General features: G+C 40.8%; 1 protein-coding gene and 1 long non-coding RNA gene across 5 annotated transcripts in view; one reads left to right on the top strand and one right to left on the bottom strand.

Moving 5' to 3' along the window:
* Positions 1-1,711: 1,711 nt before the first annotated feature.
* The window catches only part of Gabpb2 (GA binding protein transcription factor subunit beta 2), a 42,082-nt gene continuing 22,441 nt past the window's right edge, over positions 1,712-21,352 (bottom strand). For 3 of the 4 annotated variants that reach the window (XM_013142890.3, XM_063253138.1, XM_003478893.4), the window contains 6 exons: positions 20,916-21,110; positions 16,881-17,031; positions 13,714-13,827; positions 10,560-10,745; positions 8,035-8,165; positions 1,712-7,870 (listed from right to left, as the gene is read on the bottom strand). In XM_013142890.3, the coding sequence (XP_012998344.1) occupies positions 7,571-7,870; positions 8,035-8,165; positions 10,560-10,745; positions 13,714-13,827; positions 16,881-17,031; positions 20,916-21,110 (1,077 nt within the window). In that variant the 3' untranslated portion in view covers positions 1,712-7,570. The remainder of the gene's footprint in view (positions 7,871-8,034; positions 8,166-10,559; positions 10,746-13,713; positions 13,828-16,880; positions 17,032-20,915; positions 21,111-21,352) is intronic. The other variant, XM_063253159.1, reaches the window with a different exon arrangement.
* LOC134476909 (uncharacterized) lies at positions 5,691-9,544 on the top strand. The gene is made up of 2 exons (XR_010048718.1): positions 5,691-5,843; positions 7,681-9,544. It is a non-coding gene; the product is annotated as an uncharacterized LOC134476909 (long non-coding RNA).

Here is a 21,352-nt window from a genome sequence, read left to right as displayed (position 1 = left end):
GTTACATCTCCAAACCTATGTTTTATTTTGAGACATGATCTTACTAAATTGATAAAATTGTTGAGGCTGGCCTTGAAATTGTGATCCTCCTGTTTTAGCCTCCAAAAGTGCTGGATTATAGGGTGTACACCTCGATGCCTAGCTCTCACCAGAATTTTAAATTCAACAAGACTCTTAGTTTTTGCTTCTCAAAACTCCTGAAGTGCCTGCTGTCTTTTATTCAGCACAACACAGACTATATACATCCATGAGGTTCCTGCCAGCAGTACCCTGTAGTGAATGTGTATGGTTATTTGCTGACCATTGTATTTATCAAAAAGCAGTTCTGCATGTAATAATGGTAGGTATTCAGTTTCCTAAATATTGACCGAGAGCTAGCTTGGAAATTGGATTTGTTGAGCAGATGTTTACATGTCTTTGGTCTGGGTGTCAGTCTTACTTTTCAAAAATAATTATTTTGGGGCTGGGGATTTAGCTCAGCGGCATAAGCACCTGCCTTGCAAGCAGGCGGTCGTGAGTTCGAACCCCGGTACTGATAAAAAGGTAAAAGAAAAAAAAATTATTTTATGAAAAAAGTGAAATTTCAATCGCTTCTCAGCCTTTTGGCTAAGATTAAGTGAAAAATGAAATTTCATAACAAAATAATAGAATAACAATATAGCTATTGTTAAATACTGTGTATCATCTTCAAAGTAGATACATGACATAGACAAAAGTTTCTTGTTTACAAACAAGAAATGGTAATAGCACAAAAACTTTTTCAGAGAACTAAGAGAAAGTGGCATTTAATTTTACTTTTTAACCAATTGTTTGCTTTTGTTTTCTGAGACAGGGTCTTGCAATGTAGCTCCGGTTGGCCTTGAACTCACTATGGAGCCTAACTGGCACTGAACTCAGGAGGATCCTCCTGCCTCAGTCTCTCTCTCAAGTGCTGGGATTACATGTGTGTACTACCGCACCCAGAAGTTATTTGCTTTTAGAGAAAAGGATGAGTTTGAGAGGAAGAAGAATGTAATATGTACATTTAAGCTAGTCAGAAGCTTTGGCAGGCTGGGTGTTGTGACACATGCCCATAATCCCAGATTGCCATGAGTTGGAGGCAAATCTGGACTACATACTAAGATCTTGTGAAAATAAAGCAAAAATGTCTTGTTTTCACTTTTTTTTTCTTGACATAGGGTCTCACTATGTAGTTCAAGCTGGACTTGAACTCTACTCTGTAGCCGAGGTTGGCCTCGAACTCTCCCTGCCTCAGCCGCCTGAGTGCTAGGATTATAGGAATATGCCATCATGCTTGGCTTCTCACTTCAATTCTTCAACTTTTTCTTCAAGAATACCAGACTGGAAGCCTGGCGTGGTGGTTCACACCTGTAATCCTAGGACTTGGGAGGCTGAGACAGGAGGATCCTGGCAAGTTTGACACCAGCCTAGGCTCAAGGCCAGCCTGAACTGCTCAGAGAGATCCTGTCTCAAAAGAAAAAAAAAAAAAAAAAAGAGTATCAGACTAGAGCCAGGGATTTAGCTCAATGGCATAAGCACCTGCCTGGCAAGAGCAAGGTCATGAGTGTGATCCCCAGTACCAAAAAAAAAAAAAAAAAAGAATATTAGGCTAAAAAGGACAGCTTGACAAGGAAAAGGCAGAGGGTAGATCACAGTAGATACTGTTTTTTACCTAAGAGATGAAAAATGAATAAAGTGATACTCCAAAATGTAAGACTTCGATATTTTATTAAGAAACGTCTTTATTTTAAATGATAGTACAAAATTGTATATATAATATAGATCTTTATAGGTATATGTACATATAAATGTTCATACACACAAACTTGTTCATAAAAGTCAAACTGTACCCTCAATAAAAAAAGTACATTTAAATTTTCCTAATTACACACTGTACATAAAGCTGTCAGGCAACCTGAAAAACAGAGGACACCATGGAAAGAATCTGTCCCTCCTCAACCATTGGCCTTGGCGGGGAGCAGAAAGCGCTGTAGCCATCTGCCGTCATCTCTGCAGGAAGATCTTGGAGCCAACTGGGAGCACAGCCACAGCGAGGGTATAACCTGGCAGTCAGAAACAAACCCACCAGAATAAACAAGATCTGTGTGAGGAGGGAGGGGGTAGAGGGAAGAGAGATAAGGCCCAGGCCTAGAAGGGGCCTCTAATTAAGCTCCAGTGCTGGGGGAAATTCAAGGGCACAGCAGAGTCAGGCAGTGGACGTGGGCCAGAGGAAGGGCGAGTGAGATGGGGTCACAATCTCCCGCTAGAAACAAGCCAAACTGCACTGTGTCTCCTGGTGGGGAAAAGCAGCAGCAAAGGCTCCAAACTATTTAACCCTAATTCACATTCTTCTGGCTCCTGTCTCTAAACTAACTGGCACAGGAAACAGAGTGCTAACTCAGAAAGGAGCGAATCTTGTAAAATGCAGCTAGATGAGAGCTGTATCCACACGGGCTCAGTCTGCAAGCTGCTTTCCTAGTTGTCCAGATCTGCACAAGGACCAGAGAATGGAAAGCCATTCTTCAAAAACTCATTCCCATTGGGGAACTCTTCTAGGAAGAGTTTACCAAATGCCTCAGATCCTCTAGCTTTGGAAGTCCCTAACACTGTTAGCACAAGCTTTCTGGAAAGGAATACCTTCCTCAAAATGGTGAGATTTCTAGTCCAGGAATGTAGATGTACAGGATGTAACTTTCTGCCACCATGACCCAGTATTTGGAGTTTCTTTTCTGTTCATAAGTGTAGGAGCAATTGTTTCTGCAGGCATGAAGGGACTGCGCTGTCTCTGTGGCTGATGAGGCACATGTGATGTCACCGTAATTCCTGCTAAACAAACTGCCTTTAGAGCCAGGTACTGGCCCTTCCTGGGCATGCTGCCTGCTGATGCACATCCCACAGAGGGGTGAAGGAATGGGTTTGCTTCCTTACCCTGTTCACTGAATCCCAAGAAAAATTTGTTTCTTGAGACAGGGTTTCACTATGCAGTTCAGGCTGGCTCTGAACTCATTATGTAGCCCAGGCTGGCCTCAAACTCACAGGGATCCTCCTGCCTCAGTCTCCCAAGTGCTGGGACTATAGGCCACACACCTGGTAGAAACCTTTTTATGTGTTTAACAAGTAAAAACTCTCCAGGTTATACCAGGTACTTTACAGCTAAACTTCAAATAAAGAGAAAAGTAGAAAAACTTCAAAAATTTACAAACATATACTAACATAGAAAAGGGATATAAAAACTACCCTGCTTGTAACAATATGTAATTTCAACTGCAGAAACCTCTGGTAAAATCATTGTTTGACAGTGATATAAAGAAAAATGTGTTTTATTTGCTATAAACTTTAATATTACTGACAAACACAAACATTTTAAGGGTATAGGAGTAAGGCTGAAAAAGAGGGGAATGCAAAGGAAAAAAGTAACAAAGTCTGTATCTGACAGAGAAAGAACGTCTTTTAAGGCACTGAGTTCAAAACAGAGAGAACCTGGCAGGGGATTTAGCTCAGCAGCATAAGCGCCTACCTGGCAAATGTGAGGTCATCAGTTCAATCCCTGGCAAGAAAAGAAAACCCTACAGCTGAGTTCCCCCATGTTTCAGTCATGGAACCTCAACTCTTGACTATAATTAGGAGATCCCAGAGAGGTAGTAACAGGAGGGGAGCAGGCACTCAGACTTTTATAGCTAGATTCCCTGAACCTAGGAATAAGAAAGGAAACATAAAATTCTTTTTTTCTTGGGGAAAGGCACAAGACCACAATGCAAGTGTAGATTCTAAAACTCCTAATAGTAATACTGACATTGCTAAGATATTGCTAATATAGCTTTAACATAAATATCCTAAGCTCCAAATTTCTCCTGCTCAAACACCAACTCTGCACCATTTGTGTTACATGATTTGTAATAATCCAACCTTACCAATAAACCAGCCAACCCAGATCTAAGCCATGTTTTCCCAACTTTTACAACTAATTCAGAAAGATACATAAAATCATAAGGTAGTACTGGAGAAACACATTATTATTATTTTTTTTTTGGTCTTTTTGAGACAGGCTGTCGCTATGCAGTTCAAGCTGGCCTTGAACTCACTTTGTAGCCCAGGGTGGTCTCAAACTCGCAACGATCCTCCTGCCTCAGCCTCCCAGAGTGCTGGAATTACAGGTATGAGCCACCATAAGGGCTTTTTTGGTCTTTTTGAGACACAGTTTCACTGTGCAGTTCAGGCTGGCCTTGAACTCACTTTGTAGCTTAGGCTGGTCTCAAACTCCCAGTGATCCTCCTGCCTCCGCCTCCTGAGTGCTCCCATAACAGGCAAGCATCACCACACCTGGTATTTAATTTAGTATTTAATTTGTAATTGTGTCAAAGCATCTGATCTACTGTGGCAATACAATTGAAGATCAAATTTACTTCTCTTTTCTGGAATGCTACCAGGATGACTCCAAGTAAATAAAAAAAGAATATCCTTTATCCTTTTTTTTTTTGGCGGTGGGGGGGGGTGACGACCGGGGATTGAATTTAGGACCTTGCACTTGCCAGGCAGGCATTTCTGCCACTGAGCTAAATCCCTGGCCCAAATATGAATATCCTTTTCCTGTCCATCCCTTTTCTGTCATTTCTCCTCTGTCCCTCCCTATCTGAGCTTCTCCTCTGACAAAACCATCTCTCAGAGCCTTTATCATGAAGAATGACTTGGCTTGTATAAGAGAATTTTGGGGAATAGGATGGGAAGATAATCTTCTCTAGAAAGAGTAATGCGAACTGCTAAATAGTTCCCCCAAAATGGGGACTCTGTATGCTTAGAAGGAAGCATTGGATGGACATTCTCCATTTTGGAGGCTGAGGCAAGATGACTGTCACAATTCAAGACTGGCCTGAACTCCTAGCAAAATCCTGTCTTAAAAGAAAAAAAAGGACACCCCCGCCCCCAATCAGTAACTACTCCAGAGTGTGAGGTGGCTGAGCTTCGACATCTTCTACTGAGTAAACCTCCACTCCTTTAACTGGGTTGGGGTTTTAAAGTCAGCACATGCATCAGGAATATAAAAGACATCTAAAGTGATATTTGGTCCCTCAACTGTTAAGCTAAGTTTTGAAATGCAATGCACAACAACTTATTGTTAGCACCTGGTTCCCAAAAGGAGCCAAAAAAGAAAACACTACAAACAAACAGGGAGACCTAGCAGCAGAGACCAGTTTCACCTTTACCCTCATCTGTCATCCTCTGCAGCCCAGGTCAGTCTCTGATCAGCTGATGTGCTAGGTACCCAGACCTTGAAGGAAGCCCAAGGTAACCAGGGCCAAGAATAATTTCAAAAATTCTAACAGCAAATTCTCTTCTCAAATCTGGTTTGGGGAATTACATTTTCAGTCTATTTTGAGCCCCAAAAGATTCCGTACCTCTGCAATACAGCAGCGAATTATTAATCATGGTAAACAGAACTATGTTAACCATCAATTTTTTTCCCCCAAAAATGTTTGTTTTCTTCACAATTGCTAACTAAGAAAACTATATTCTAAACAGTCCCTTAGATGTTTACTGGACACATCTTTCTGGTTTTTCCTTCTAATTTACAACAAAACAGGCCGGCCAGCAGGTACACGGTGATGAAGGCCAAGTTTAAGGGCAGTGACATGTGCAAGGTGACCTCTTGCACTGCTCTCCACCTGACACCCTTTTCTTTGGAAAAAACTTCATGACATGAAGAAAGCCCACACGGAAACACTTCCCAAGCCTGGGTAGAGAGCAGGCACAATGGAAGCAGGGATGGAGGCAGCGGTGAGGCAGACCCCTCCGTCCTCTCATCACAGCACTGGCAGCTGCTCCTCTGCCAACATGCACGGAGCACGGTAAGGCACAAAGTTCTATTTGAGACCTGAGCTTACAAAGCAGCAACTTACTTCTCCTGAATCAAACAGAAACAAAACTGTCATTCTTTTTTCCCTGCATTTAAGAGGGTAGACGCTACACAGAAAAGCAAATGTCCTAAGTGACATAAAAATTCCACAAGGTCTCATAAAATGTTTGGAAGCAAGTAGTTTTGACAACAGACTCCCGCCTAACTACAGTTCCATAAAATCCAGCCAGTGCAAAGTCAGTATGTCAAGCTCAGAGTTTCATAACCTTGTAAGCCTCTTTTCAGCCATTTTCCAGCACTCTGGAAATACAGCCTGGGGATTTGGGTTTTATATATACTTCTTCGACACAAATAAGATTTCTATTTAGTTTTCTCTCTTTTTTTAACACAGGGTCTTGCTATATAATTCAGGCTGGCCTTTAACAAACTCTGTAGCCCAGGCTGGCCTTGAACTCTCAGCAATCCTCCTACTTCAGCCTCCTGAATGCTGGTGTGTGCAACCATGCCTAGCTTCTATCTAGTTTTTAAAAATTCAATTTCAGGTTTTTCTTTTTTCCTTGACCCTAGGACCCTGTATGCTAAGTACCCACACTCACCATACCTGCTCTCCCACTGAGCTATGCCCTCATCTTTTTTGGGGGGTGGTGGTGGTGGCACTAGAGATTGAACTCAGGGGTGTTCACCACTGAGCTACATCCCCAGCCTTTTATTCTGAAATAGTCTCCCTAAACTGCCCAGGGAGCCACTAATTTGCAATCCTCCTGCCTCAGCCTCCTAGTAGTTGGGATTATAGTAGTTGGGATTACAGGTACATATACCCATGCCTAGCTACTTTTGTTTTGTCAACTGGGATCAGAGCTATGGATACATAATTGACACAAACTTGTAAGGGGATCATTAAATTTCTTTTCAGGAAATTAACTCAGGATAGTTAAGAGTCCTGCTCATTTAGAAGTAGAATACAGTAGTTCTTTTCCCCAAAGTCTGCTTCTAAGCTCCCTCCAAATTAATTTCATAAATTTAAGGCAAATTTTTAGGTCACTTGATGATATAATTATTACAGACTTTTGGTGTGTATGTATTAGGAATGTTATCTCAAAAAGCTTTTAATAGAAAGTTATTTAAAAAATAATTAACCCACAATATTAGCAGTCGTATCTCTATGTTTAAAGCAGTGATGTGAACTGAGAAATTTGGTCTTTCCTTTTTTGGTTCCTTAGAGAAAGTATTCCTTATATATGACCTCAAATTTTCCAGTTGCATACAGAGCCTCCCTGGGCCCACGCACTGTTTCCTGCTATAGTTGTTGTTTGGTGGCTTTCTTTCCTTCCAGTGCTGAGGGTCATTCCTGGACCTTGTACATGACAGGCAAGTGTTTACCACTGACCTTCACCTCCAGCTTCTTTAGTTAAGGACACTCTCAGGTTTTATATAGCATTTGCATTCTGTATTATTTTTTCCTCCTTTTGTGGCAATAAGGTTTGAACCTAGTGCCTTGCATATGCTAGCCAAGCAGTCTACAACTAGCTACACCCAAGCCCTTTTAAAAATTTTTTGAGACAGGGTCTCACTAAGTTGTCCATGCTGGCCTTGAACTTCCAATCCTCCTGACTCAGCCTCAAGTAGCTGAGATTACACACATGTGCCACCATTCCTGGATGCATTTTCTTCTTAAAAGAGGAGTAAGATGAACACAGTGCAAGCTGTGGATCTTGCATATTAAGATGGAACAGTTTCCATAGAAACTCCTGCATGAGGCTCTGTGGTACCTCCCGAACTAATCACTTCTGTCTCTCTTCCTTCCTCCTCCCTTTCTGTGATGACTACAGCATCTACTTCGGCTATCTCTTCAACCACGGTGAAGTCAACTCCGTTGGACTGCTGCTGGGCCATGGCCTCCAGCCGGCGGCGGTACTGCTCTGCTTCCTGCTCTTTCTGGCGGAGCTGGTGCCAGTACTCCTGGGCTCTCCGATTGGCCTCCTGGAGTTGCTGTTGTAGTAACTCTCGTTCGCTGCCTTCCTGTAAGGAAGCCACGTCATCACTGGGTAAGAGTTGCTGATCTCAAATTACCCAGAAGATAAACAGGCAAACAAACAAACAAACAAAAAGAAGAAGCCCTGGTGACTATGGCTTTTGAGTGCTTGCCTTTTTCATCCCTCCATCCACGCTAAAAATAACATTACCTTACTTTCCTCCACGCTATTTGTTATCTCTCCCATCCTTGGTTTCTTTGTCACTAGTAATTTCTCTGCTTCTTCTTCTTCCTCCTCAATTACAGTCTCCTCTGCAACCTGACCAGCAGGTACAGTTAGAACTACAAGCCAAAAGACACTAATTAGAGGTAATAAATACACAGTAAAACAAAGAGGCTTTTTGCTTGCTTTTAACTAGAATACAAGTGAAATATATACTGGTATACTGCTTTTTATTCTTTAGATTTCACAATCAAAGGTAATGAATGCTCTACAGAGAGAAACAGAGGATTAAAGGGGCACTTAGAAGGGTTAAACAAGGAAGGGCACTCATTTACAGACTTAAAATCATGAAGATAAATCCAAGGTCTGGGGAAAGCTCTTTCACTCTAGGCCAGTAGCTAGGAATACTGAACTTACTAATTCTGTCAGAATAATCTGCCTAAAAAAGGTCAAAAGGTCTATACCAGTGATACAGCTTAAAGGCAGAGCACATGCTCACTAAGCACAGGATCTTGGTTCAATCATCAGTAACAAACAGAGGAGAAAGAAAGGCAGAAATCGTCATATAAGATTGTTAAGAAACCTCTAATAAAAGGGATTAGCTGAGGCTGGGGATTCAGCTCAGTGGCATAAACACCTGCCTGGCAAGCGCTAGGTTGAGTTTGATCCCCAGTCCCCCTCACCCTCTCCCCGCCAAAAAAAAAAGGGGATCAGCCATTAACAATACCAAAAGAGTTATTTTTCTTCTCATAGAAGCGAGAGAGTCAACACACAATACAACACAACACTCATCATGCATCATTCCTACTGGAATGGCTAAAGTTTTTTTGGAACTGGGGACTGAACTTACAACCTCAGGATTGCCAGGCAGGAGCTTGTGCTGCTGAGCTAAATCCCTGGCCCCTAAAATTTTTTAAAAAAATGATAATAGCCTGGAAATTATACACCTAATATACATACTGGGGAAGATGTAGAAAAAAACTCAGTTATTCACAAATTGCTAAGCAGAAATGTAATATGGTATGACCACCCTAGAAAGCAGTTCAGCAGTTTGTTTTTATTATTATTATTGTTGTTACTATTATTTATTATTATTATTATTATTTTGTGGTTCTGGGGATTGAACCTAAGGCCTTCACACTGACCTGCATCCTCAATCCTTTTTTATTTTTTATTTTGAGATATGGTCTTAGTAAATTGCTAAAGCTGGGTAAAAGCAGTGCTGCCTCAGATTCCCAGAGCACTGGGATTATGGGCATGTATTACCATGCTTATAGTTTAGTAGTTTCTTATAATACTAAACATGTACTTACCATAACCCTGGAAATTATATACCTAAGTATAAAAACCTGTACATGATTGTTTGTAACAGCCTTATTCTCAGTTGAAAACTGGAAAGTATTCAAATGTTATCAATGGGTAAATTAAACAAACTGTGTTATATGCATTCATGGAACAGTATTCACCAATAAAAAGGAATAAACTGGTTTTTTAAAAATCTTTTTTGAAACAGAGTTTCACTGTGCATTTCAGGCTGGCTTTGTAGCCCAGATTGCTCTTGAACTCTCAGTAATCTTCCTGCTTCAGCCTCCTAAGTGTTGTGGTTACTGGTACTTGCCACTGCACCTGGATTTTTTGGTTGAGACAGAGTCTTACATACTCTACGCTAGCCTTGAACTCATTATGAATACAAGCTAGCCCTGAACTCTCACTGATCCACTTGTGTCAGCCTCCCAAATGCCAGGATTACAAGTATGTGCTTCCATGCCCAGCAAAAAAGGAAAAAACTATTGATACAAAGAACAGTGTGGATGAATTTTAAGGGAATTATGCTGAATGAAAAACCCACTCTCAAAGCTGGGCAGGGAGCCAAGAATGGTGGCACATGCCTGTAATCCCAGTACTCTGCAGGCTGAGGCAGAAGGACTGTTGCAAATTTGAGACCAGCGTGGGCTACTAAGTGAGCCCAAGGCCAGCCTGAACTGCATAGTGAGTCCTTGTCTCAAAAAGACCGAAAAAAGCAGAAGAAGAAGAAAAAAAAAGCTGGGCAGGGTAGTGTATGCGTAGAATCCCAGGGCTCCATAGCAAGTTCAAGGCCGGCCTGCACTATATAGTGAAACCCTTTCTTAAAAACAAAAACCCCCAGCAATCTCAAAAGGTTACATACACACTGAGCCACTGTAGCTTAGTAGTATGCTTGCCTAAACATGCCTGAGGCCTGGGTGCTATCCTCCAAAATATACATGTATAAAAAAACTACACGTGACTTTTGAGACAGGGTCTGAACTACATAGTTTAGGCTGGTCTAAACTCACAGTGAAGCCCCTGCCTCAGCTTCTGAGTGCTGGGATTACAGGCATGTACTACCATACCCGGCCCCTTTTTCTTTTTCAGAGTTTATTTGTCCCATCTTGTATCTGGGATTTCCCCAGTCCCACTCTTTGTTTTAATGCCTCATTTTCAGAGGGTGGGGGCTGTCTAAAATAAGCAACTGTCTGCCAGAAGTAACTCACCTTGCTGTCCATCTTGCATAGTTACGATAAACGGCTGGCCAAGGCCTCCGGCAGGGATGGCAGTTTGGATGTTACCCAGAGGGACTGCATCAGTCACTATGGTGATGACTCTCTGGCCTCCATTCCCCACCACTTGCTGAATTGATGAGTCAACAGAATTTCCCTCTATGATTTCCTCTGAATTGGCTAGAGATAATGAAAGTAAATTTAATATTTCAGCTCTTTAAAATATTAGAGTGCAGCAATTCCATCCTCCTTGAAATTGATGCTATTAAAGGAGAAGAAAAATTGAAAATAAAAAACATTCAACAGTTCACAAAATTTTTTTTGAATAATGCTGTCAAGTGAGAAAAGAAAATACGAAACGCATTAACAACAGTGTTTTCTAAATGTCTTCACTGAGATGTTAATACCTTTCAATGAAGATGGATTCCACGTACATTTTCTTTTCTTTTTTGTCTTTTTCCTTTTTATCGGTACCGGGGATCGAACTCATGACTGCCTGCTTGCAAGGTAGGCGCTTATACCGCTGAGCTAAATCTCCAGCCCTTCCGCGTACATTTTCAAAAGGCTAGTTTAAATATGCTTACATTTTGTTCTGTTTGTTTGTTTTGTACTGGACCCTGCGTTTGCCAGGCAGGGGCTTATGCCTCTGAGCTATATCCATGGCCCTTTTTTTTTTTTGGTACTGGGGATTGAACTCACGACATTGCATTTGCCAAGCAGGCACTTATGCTGCTGAGCAAACCCCTGGCTCCTATTTTGTTTTGTTTTGCAGAGAGTATCAGAAGCTTCAATAAACTAATGAACACTGGGAATCTCCTTCACTGTACAGAACATGTTGAGTATCCCCAGTTTTTTGATCTTGAATCCTGCTGCCCCTTTATTGGTGGTACCAGGGATTGAACCCAGGGCCTTGGAACTGAGCTACATCCCAGCCACATTTTATTCTGAGACAGGGTCTCACTAAATCATTAAATTATCCTGGCTGGGACTGAATTTATGACCTTCCCATCTCAGCCTCCCGGATTGCTGACTTTATATCACTATGGTATTATATCATCATGCTCATTTTGGAACCTTTTTTAGGGAGTATCTTATGTGTGATTTTTTGGGGTGCTTTTTTTTTTTTTTTGGTCTTTTTGAGACAGGGTCATGCTACGCAGTTCAGGTTGGCTTTGGCTTTGAGCTCACTTTGTAGCCCAGGCTGATCTTGAATTTGCAAAGATCCTCCTACCTCAATGTCCCGAGTGCTGGGATTACAGGAGAGAGCCATTATTCCCGCTGTTTTTTGAGATAAAGCCTTGCAATGTAGTTCATGCTGCCCTTGAATTCACGATGTAGCTGAGGCTGGCTTGAACTCATTGCAATCCTCCTGTCTCAGCTTCCCAAGTGCTGGGATACATTCAGCTTTAAGGAGTCTCTCTCTCTCTCTCTCTCTCTCTCTCTCTTTTAGGGAATATCTCAAATGCCTAAAAAATCTGTGAAATTTAGAAATAAACTAAATCAGAGTAGATCGTTTTATAAAAAAAAGATGGAGACATTTAATAGTGAATTAACAAAATAACATGTCAAGTAGTCAAAGCACTGAAGTGTGACAGGTAACTGTGCAGCTGGCCCTTCCAACTGACAGCAGTCATATTAGCAGAGCCAGTATTTACTGCTTATTTGCTATATTCCAGGCACCTTTCTAAGGCTTTTCCATGTGTTACAGTGAAAGAAGATACTCGGTTTGGTTAGTCGGAATCTCAATTAATCAACCACTATTAGAGGAAACAATTCCTATCATTATGAAATTTTTTTGTCTAAAGAAGAACAGGTGGAACTTTACAATAATAAATGAGGGTATGGACCATGCCTATGAGATACACTGGGACAGTTCCATGGAAATAAGCATTCATATCTCTTAAAATCAAAGAACAGTTAAATGTTATAGCTGAAAAGCCCTTGCAGCTACTCTGATCCAACTATCACACCAGAGAGGAAGAAATTAAAGTCCTGGAGAAGTGGTATGGTAATTTGTCCCAGATCAAAGAGCAAACTAAAAGAATAGTAAGGAGGCCTGGCACATGGCACACACCTGAAATCCCAGCACTCAGGAGGCTGAGGCAGGAAGATTGTTGCAAATTCAAGACCAGCCAGGGCTACAAAGTAAGCTCAAGGCAGCCTGAAATGTATAGTGAGACCCTATCTCAAAGGAAAAAAAAAGAAAACATTAAAAGAGCCTGTAATCCCAGCACTTGGGAAACTGAGACAGGGGGACCACCACTCACGGCCAGTGTGGGCTAAACAAGCTAGTTCAAGGCCAGCCTGTAGTATGTACTGAGACTTATGTAAAAAAAAAAAAAAATAGCAAAGACTAGTTTAAATATGATTACATTTTGTTCTGTTTTGTACTAGGGATCAAACATGACCCTCTGTGTCATGTCAGACACATATCTAAGTAGATACCTTTATGATTACTGCTAGTCAGAAAAAAAGGACTGGAATTGAAGAAACATTTTTATCACCCAAACATCAACAGACAAAAGAAACTTGAGCAATCTGGTTTTGTTTGTGACACAGCCAAATCTAGCGGGTTCCCAAAAGATTTCTAAACGCCTACTGAGCCTGACCTATGACTTAAGTGTCCCTACCTATGTGAAGCTCTATGCTTTTCCTTTACTACCTATGGCTGAGAGCCTTGAAAACATCTTGAGTATCAGAAAAGCATTATCTAACTTACATCTGCCCATTTCCAGGCTCTGACAATGCAGAAGGAGCAGGGCCTTGTATTTTGATACTTCAATACAAGGTACCTAGGTTGCTACTTTGAATCATTCCAGGATTGCATCAGTTAAAACATAACAGCATCTAAAAAAATCTGATAATCTAGGACTAAACATTTCACTCGAATGCAACTGCAGTCAGAAAAAGTTTCAAACTGTAAAAATACAAATGAATAACTCAGTGGTTTTCTCAGTCATATTGTTCAGCTGCCTGTTAACATTTCTTAATGAATTTTCTTTGCAATATTAGATGACTCCATGGCCCTTTTTCTTAGCTGTCTCTAACTATACTTCTATGTTAGTTCATGCAAATTAAATCTGCTGGAGGTTTTGGAAACAAAGGAGAAATGTTAATTTACCCAGCAGACCTCACCTCCCTCACCTACCTGTGGCTCTGTGTGAGTTGGAGAGGGAAGTGGATGCCTCGGCGAGGCTGGCCAGCGTGGCCAGCACTGAGGTGGTAGAATTTGAGAACTGTACTGTTGAGGCATGGGGGCCACCTATTTCAGTAAAAAAAAAAATAAATCAGGGCCAGTGGAGAGGATGAATTGAAGTAAACTAAAAATGACTTGCTAAATAAAACTTCCATCTTTTCACTCTAATGCCCTTAATCTTGTTCTCTAATCCAAACTGATATAAACCAATTATCAGGGTGTTAAGACTCTTTAAGGTTTAAGTGTGTTTTCCTCTAGAGTGGATTAAGTTAATGGGCAAAGGATGAAGACATTCCCTTTTCTGATGGTGCTCTTGGCACTGCGATGTCAGTGGCTGACAGACTGAAGCCACACCCACTCCCTCAACTGGCCCAGCAGAGCTGCCCTGGTAACAGCTCATCCCACACCACGGAGTACCAGGGAACAGGCTCCTCCCTGGCTCCACCATGACCTCTGTTTCTCAGCTAGAAAGGTGAGAATAAGGCTGACCTCTAGCTCAGGGTCACTTAAATATCTGAAGTTACAGATATCAAACAGTGGTACAGTGGACTAATGAGAAAACCAGTAGTTATTTACTTCAATTATGACATATGATTTCTTTGTGTGTGTGTGGGGGTGTTGAGAGTGAATTGCTTTTTAGACAGGGTCCTACTAAGTAGTCCAGGCTGGGCTTGAACTCACTGTGTAGCCAGGCTGGTGTCAAACTCCCATTCCTCTTGCCTTGGCCTCTCTCTCAAATGCTAAGATGCACCATCACACCTACACAAACTCTTTTTTTTTTTAAATGGTACCGGGGATCGAACTCATGACTGCGCATTTGCATGGCAGGTGCTTATGCTGCTGAGCTAAATTCCCAGCCCCACCTGCACAAACTCTTTAGGCCAGGATGTAAAAGGATGTACTGTGGTAGAGTCAGCAATCTCACTGAGTTAGCAAAAACTATAATTTGAAAAATTAAGTAATCTGCACAGGGTCATATAGCTAGTAAGTGTCAAAGCCCAGATTAGAATCTAATTCATCTGATTTCAAAGCCTGTGTTCTCTAGAATCAATACAAAAGTATTTATGTTTGACTCTGGAATACACTTTATGATCGTGTTAAAACAGGAAATCCATTTTAATGGTTTTATTTTGCCCTGATTCATGTTTAAATAAGTCTGCCCTCCCAAGTCCCTGTAGTTTTTTTTTTCTTTTTTGGAACTCATACCCTAGCACTTGCCAAGCAGGTACTCATGCCACTGAGCTAAATCCCCGGCCTCAAGTCCCTGCAGTTTGATGGTGGCACTGATATTCTTGGTTGCAAATGGGCAACTTGAAAGCAAACACACAGTCCTGAGTTCAATCCCTGGTACCAAAAAAAAAAAAAAAAAACAGAAAGAAAGAAAGCAAACACAGTACTGATTTTGGCATTAAAAGTATCCACGAAAGCCAGGCATGTCTATAATCCCAGAACCCTGGGAGGCTGAGGCAGAAAGACTAATTTCAAGCCTGGCCTAGGCAATTTAGCAATTTAGATCTACAGACCCTATTTCTTTCTTTTTTGTCTTTTTCCCTTTTATCGGTACCGGGGATTGAACTCATGACTGCCTGCTTGCAAGGCAGGCGCTTATGCCGCTGAGCTAAATCCCCAGCCCCTACAGACTCTATTTCAAAATCTAAAAAAAAAAAAAGCTGCAAATGTATATCAGTATGAAGGCTATGGGTCCAATTCCCAGTTGAAAACAAACAAACAAAAGAGACAAAAAAACTCAAGAAAGATAAATAAATATAACTAGTGGATCTTGGGAAACAAGAGGCCTATCATTCCTAAAAAAAAAAAAATCTTTTAGCCCAACTGAATAATTATACACAAAGTGAATTTGTCTTAAAACTTTTCTTTAGGCTGAGGCAGGAGGATCTTTGCGAGTTCAAAATCAGCCTGGGCTACAAAGTGAGCTCAAGGCCAGCCTGAACTGCATAGTGCAAGACCCTGTCTCAAAAAAGACAAAAAAAAAAACCCCAAAAAAAACTCCCACCTTTTCTTTTCTTTAACCTTCACTGATTAGCATTTGTAGGCCAAGCTGCTTCATGACTATGATACAGGTGGTCAGCACAATTTGTAATGTTTAGCAATTTCAATTTGTAGCTGATGACACAGAGTGAAAAGAGTAGTTCTGCCCACTTCTCCCTGAGAAATACAACGCTGGCCCAAGGACACAAAGCAAAATATTCTGCATGTGTTCAGCTTTGATGATGGCTGCAGATCTATCTGGAGAGTTTCAGTATTGGGACTAATGCCCCACTCTAGCTCTTTTCAGAGGTTTATGTCAGATAACTACTGGATTCTACAGGCTTTTACACTACAAAAGTGCTTGTTCAAGGCTGTATATGTAGCACAGTCATGCATGAGGCCCAGTACCATTAACAAAACAAAATACTGTTTTAATCAGTGTGACTGGAACCAAATGCAAATTCAAAAGGCTGTGAGTGTTCTGACTACAGTGATACATTATATTTACACTAAATTTTTGTTTTGTTTTGTTTGTTTTTTGAGACAGGGTCTTGCCATGTAATTCAGGCTGGCCTCGAAGTCATTACTACAGGCACGCATCACTATGCTTATATTATGTTATGTTATGTTTTATGTTGTATTATGTTATTTTATGTTATTTTGGTACCGGGGATTGAACTCACAACCTTGTGCCTGCCAGGCAGTCATGTGTGCCACTGAGCTAAATCTCTGACCCCACTATGCCTATTTTAAACTAATTTTTTTTTTTCTTGAGACAAGGTCTCACTGTAGAGGTCAGGCTGCCCCTGAACTAACTATGTAGCCCAGGCTGGCCTTGAACTCGCAGCAATCCTTCTTCTTCAGCCTTCTGAGTGCAGAGATCACAAATAAACTAAATTTCTTAATCTTCCCTGAAAGCAAAATGATTTTAAAACTATGGCCAACCTATAAAATGAAGGTAACTACTGCCCCCTTGTGGACATGACAGGCTTAACCTTTTTTTAGGGAAACCATATTTTAATTTATTAACCGTTATTGAAGCCCTGGTATGAAACACACTGAAATACAAAATCTCAAAGTCTCAACGATACCCTCATAAAGTTGGTATCATTACATTATTGGAACATTACCTGAGGTTGTTTTGGCGTTGGCTGAAGACACGAGGCTAGCAAAGTTAACCACCTCTCCTGAAGCAAAGATGAATGGAGCAGCCACAGTCACGGGGCTGGTCACAGGGTTGGCTCTCTCAGGGTTAGCGGTGCCCTGACTCTGCATTGCTTCCTGCAAGTGAGGTCAGATATGTCAAAGACAGCATATTCACAAGGCTCAGTAGTGCAGACGGGGAAGTACCAGACACCCCTCAGCCTTCTGCTCCCAGCAATGCTCTACAGAGCAGACTTCTGCACACATTGTCCCAGGGAGCTCCAAGTTCTCATTAAGACTAGAGTTTTTCTATTGTTTGTTTGTTTTCAACACAAAGCAACAGATGTTAGGTTGCTTTCCCACATTTGTTTCTAGTTAAGAAAAACAAAGGTATGTTATTTTCAAAAACTTTCCAGACAGCTGGATTCATCTTTCTAAATCTTGTCTTTTTTGACTTGAAAAATGAGGGAAGTGGTCTGAATAGTCTAACAAGTAATTTACGACATTCATATTCTAAGATCAATTAGCCACAAGTCAATATGCTAGCTGGGACTCCCTGCAGAGAACCTATAGAGAAAAACATTCTCTAGAGGGTCTGTCCTGGCTGTAACCACTTGTTCCATTCTGTCACTAGGAAATTCCTAGGAGAATACAAGCAAATAAACCAGCACCAGCTTTTAAAGTTTACTTTCTGCTATGCTTTTTTTTTTTTGTCTTTTTTTTTTTTTTTTTTTGTCTTTTTCCTGATACTGGGGATCGAACTCACAACTGCCTGCTTTACAAGGCAGGCGCTTACGCCACTGAGCTAAAGCCCCAGCTCCTGTCTTTTTCATTTTTATTGGTACCAGGGATCAAACTCATGACCACCCTGCTTGCAAGGCAGGTGCTTATGCCGCTGAGCTAAATCCCCAGCCCTAATATGCTATACTTTTGCTTCCAGGAATATCTGCTCAATTTTGATGAAAAGATGCTTCATTTTATTTTATTTTTACTTTCAGAAGATTTCTACAAATATAATTACTACTTTAAAAAATCCAGTTATGGTCAGGCATGCTGGCAAATGCCTATACCAGCACTTGAGAGGCTGAGTCAGGAAAAGTGCTAGGAGTTTGAGACAAGCATGGCCTAACATAGGAGGACCCTGTCTCAAAAAAAAAAAAAAAAAAAAAAAAAAAGCACAAGAACTGAAACTTGAAAAACGTAAACTGTCTATGGAAACCATCTGTCAAGAAAAACAAAAAACCGAAAGTGCAGGAGAAACAGCTATTTTCACATATACATACCCTGCTGACTAAGAACTTCAACTGAAATATTATCCATTGTTCTCTGGATCTCACTAAATTTCTTCTTCAACCTTTCACTCACTTTTTCTACTTTCCATTATCACCTCTTCTTTTTCTTTCTTTCTTTCTTTTTTTTTTTTTTAAGACAGGGTCTCGCTCTACAGTCCAGGCTGGCCTTGAACTCTCTATGTAGGCCATGCTAGTCTCAAACTTGCAGCAATCCTTCTGCCTCAGCCTCCCAAGTTCTGAGATTACATGTGTACACCACCATGCCTGGCTCTACTGTCACTTCTTTAGCTGAAGTTGTCATTGGAACTTGCCTGGTCTAATAAAAGTTACCATATGGTTAGAAGCACTGCCTTCTCTTCACAACATACACTGTACTCCAAACAATCTTTTTTGGTACCGGGGATTGAACTTACAACCTTGCACTTGCCAGGCAGGTGCTTATGCCGCTGAACAATCATATTTTTTGAAGCAAATCTAATCATATCAACTTTTGGGATTTTTTTTTTGTTTTTTGGTTTTTTTTTTCAGTCTTTCTTTTTGAGACAGTCTCACTGTGCAGTTCTGGCTGGTCTTGAGCTCACTATGTAGCAGCCTGGTCTCGAACTCACAATGATCGTCCTGTGTCAGCCTCCCAAATGCTGGGATTACAGTGTGCACCACCATGCCTAGTTTGTTTTTGTTTTTTGTTTTCTGAGACGAGATCTCTACATAGTTCAGGTTACCTTCAAATTTGCAGCAATCTTCCTGAGTGCAGGGATTGTAGATATGTACCACTATGGCCAGCAATACTTATCTTTCCTGAAAATTTCGTGTTCTCACAGCTCATCATTGACTTGCTTTTTTTGTTGTAGCCTAACATATAATTTTCTCATTTTTCTGTCTACTTTGAAAACAGTTAAACCAGGCACAGTGGCACGTATTTGTAACCACAGCACTCTGAGAGACTAAGATAGAAAAGTTGCCAAGTTTTAGCCCAGCCTGGGCAATGTAGTGAGACCTTGTCTCAAAATAAAAAATTTTAAAGAGTCTAGGAATGTAACTCTGTACAAAGGTAATGAGTTCATTCCCTAACACTAAAAGTAACAGCGCTGGGCGTGGTGGCACATGCTTGTAACTCCAACACTCAGGAGGCAGGAAAATTGTTGCAAATTTCAGGCCAGCCTGGGCCTCAAAGTGAGCTTAAGGACAGCTTAAACTACATAGTGAGACCCTGTCTCAAAAATGCAAAATAAATAAATAAATAAAAATAAAAAAGAATAAATCATGGGGGAGCAAAGAGGGAAAAGAGAAAGCAAGGGGAATTAAAATGTGTTCTGTACATATACAATTCCCCATGATGCATGCACTACAATTTATCATGCACTTATCATACAATTATCATACAATGCACTTATCATGCAATTTATCATACAAACTTATCATGCACTACAATTCATACTAATAAAAATTTTAAAAAGAAGCCTGGATATCATGGCGCACACCTGTAATACCAGCACTTGGAAGGCTGAGGCAGGAGGGTCACCATGAGTTTAAGGCCAGCCTGGGCTACACAGTGAGTTCAAAGCCAGGCTGTGCTTACACAGTGAGACCTTGAGTTAAACAAAGAAATGAAATCACCACAGTGAATTTTTAATTTTGAGATGGCTTCTTTATTACCTAGTATGCTTTAGAGCTACATATTGTCTTGCATCAGTTGATATACATTCAGCAAATACAAAATGACTTCTAATACTGCCTCAAATCAAATTTAATTATAAGGGGAAGGAAGCTAATTGTGGTTGCACATGCCTGTAATCCCAGCACTCAGGAGGTTGAGTGAGACAGAAGGGATTATGTGAATTCCAGGGCAGCATGGGCTACACAGTAAGACCCTGTCTCCAAAAAAGAAAAACAAAGACAGAGAGAAATGGCAGCAGCGTTGTAATCTCAGCTATTCACAAGGTTGAGGCAAAAGACAAGTTCAGTGCCAGGGTAGGAAACTTATAGGGACATTGTCTTAAAATTTAAAAAACTAGAAATTTAACTAAGTGTGATAATGGCTCAAGGGTTCAAGGTACCAAGATAAAAAGAAAGAAACCAGGGAGAAAATGACTTTGAGTTAGAAGGATGAGACATATTGGAAGCATTAATTCATTAAGATGGGGAAAATTCATGTTTTTTTTTTTTTTCTTTTTTTCTTTGACAGGGTCTCACTGTGTAGTTCAGGCTGGCTTTGAATTCGCCATGTAGCCCAGACTCGCCTCAAACTTCATGGCAATCCTCCTGCCTCAGCATACAATTTGATGGGATTACAGGCATGTGCCACCAAACTGAGTGGAAAACTGTTTTGTTTTGTAGTACTGAAATTGAACTCAGGGGCTGTGCTCTGAGCAATGTTCACAGTATTTTTTAAAGTATTTTTAAAATTTTGATGCCAGATATAATGGTGCACATCTGTAATCCCAGCACTTGGGAGGTTGAGGCAGGAAAATCAACACAAATTTGAGGCCAGCCTGAGCTACACAGTGAGAGCTTGTCTCAAAAAGACCAAAAAAAAAAAAAAAAAAAAAAAATTGCTCAGGCTGGACTCAAACTTTTATCATCCTCCTGCTTCAGCCTTTCAGACTACTGGGATTGCAGAAGTGACCTACCAGGCCCAGCTGAGGAAAATTCTGTTTTAATTCAATTCCCATAAGAAAAAATTCTCAATTTCAACTGAAGTTACTCTGCCCATTATAAAAAGAACTATACCTGGAGAATGACCAAAATCTCGGCGTTGTTTTTCTCCAGGGCTATGTCAAAAGCTGACTTATCAAACTTGCTGAAAGCATGGACATCAGCTCCATACTTGATAAGCAACTCTACTACATCCCGATGATGGTGCTCTGTGGCCCAGTGCAAGGCTGTCATCTTCAACATGTCCTTGGCATTCACATCTGCACCATTCTGTCAGAGAAAAATTTTTTAGACAGCAGCGACAGTAGCACAGATGCAAGATCCCATCACCAAACTATATAGAATTTCCACTGCAATTCTACTTGTTTAAATTTAGATCACGTTTCAGAAACATCAAAACGAAAAACATTCTGAAATTTCCTGAATGCTGACAGACGTTTTTCAAAGAGTGGGTCTTCAAAGGATATCTCTGGGAAATTCTAACAGATAGGAGAGGAGAGGAAGGGGAAAGA

This window comes from Cavia porcellus, unplaced genomic scaffold, assembly GCF_034190915.1.
Source record: "Cavia porcellus strain 051 isolate PalLab524CR breed Dunkin Hartley unplaced genomic scaffold, mCavPor4.1 scaffold_1, whole genome shotgun sequence".
NCBI classification, from domain to species: Eukaryota; Metazoa; Chordata; class Mammalia; order Rodentia; family Caviidae; genus Cavia; species Cavia porcellus.
Note: the sequence above shows the minus strand (reverse complement) of the source record. Positions and strands in the feature narration are given on the sequence as shown.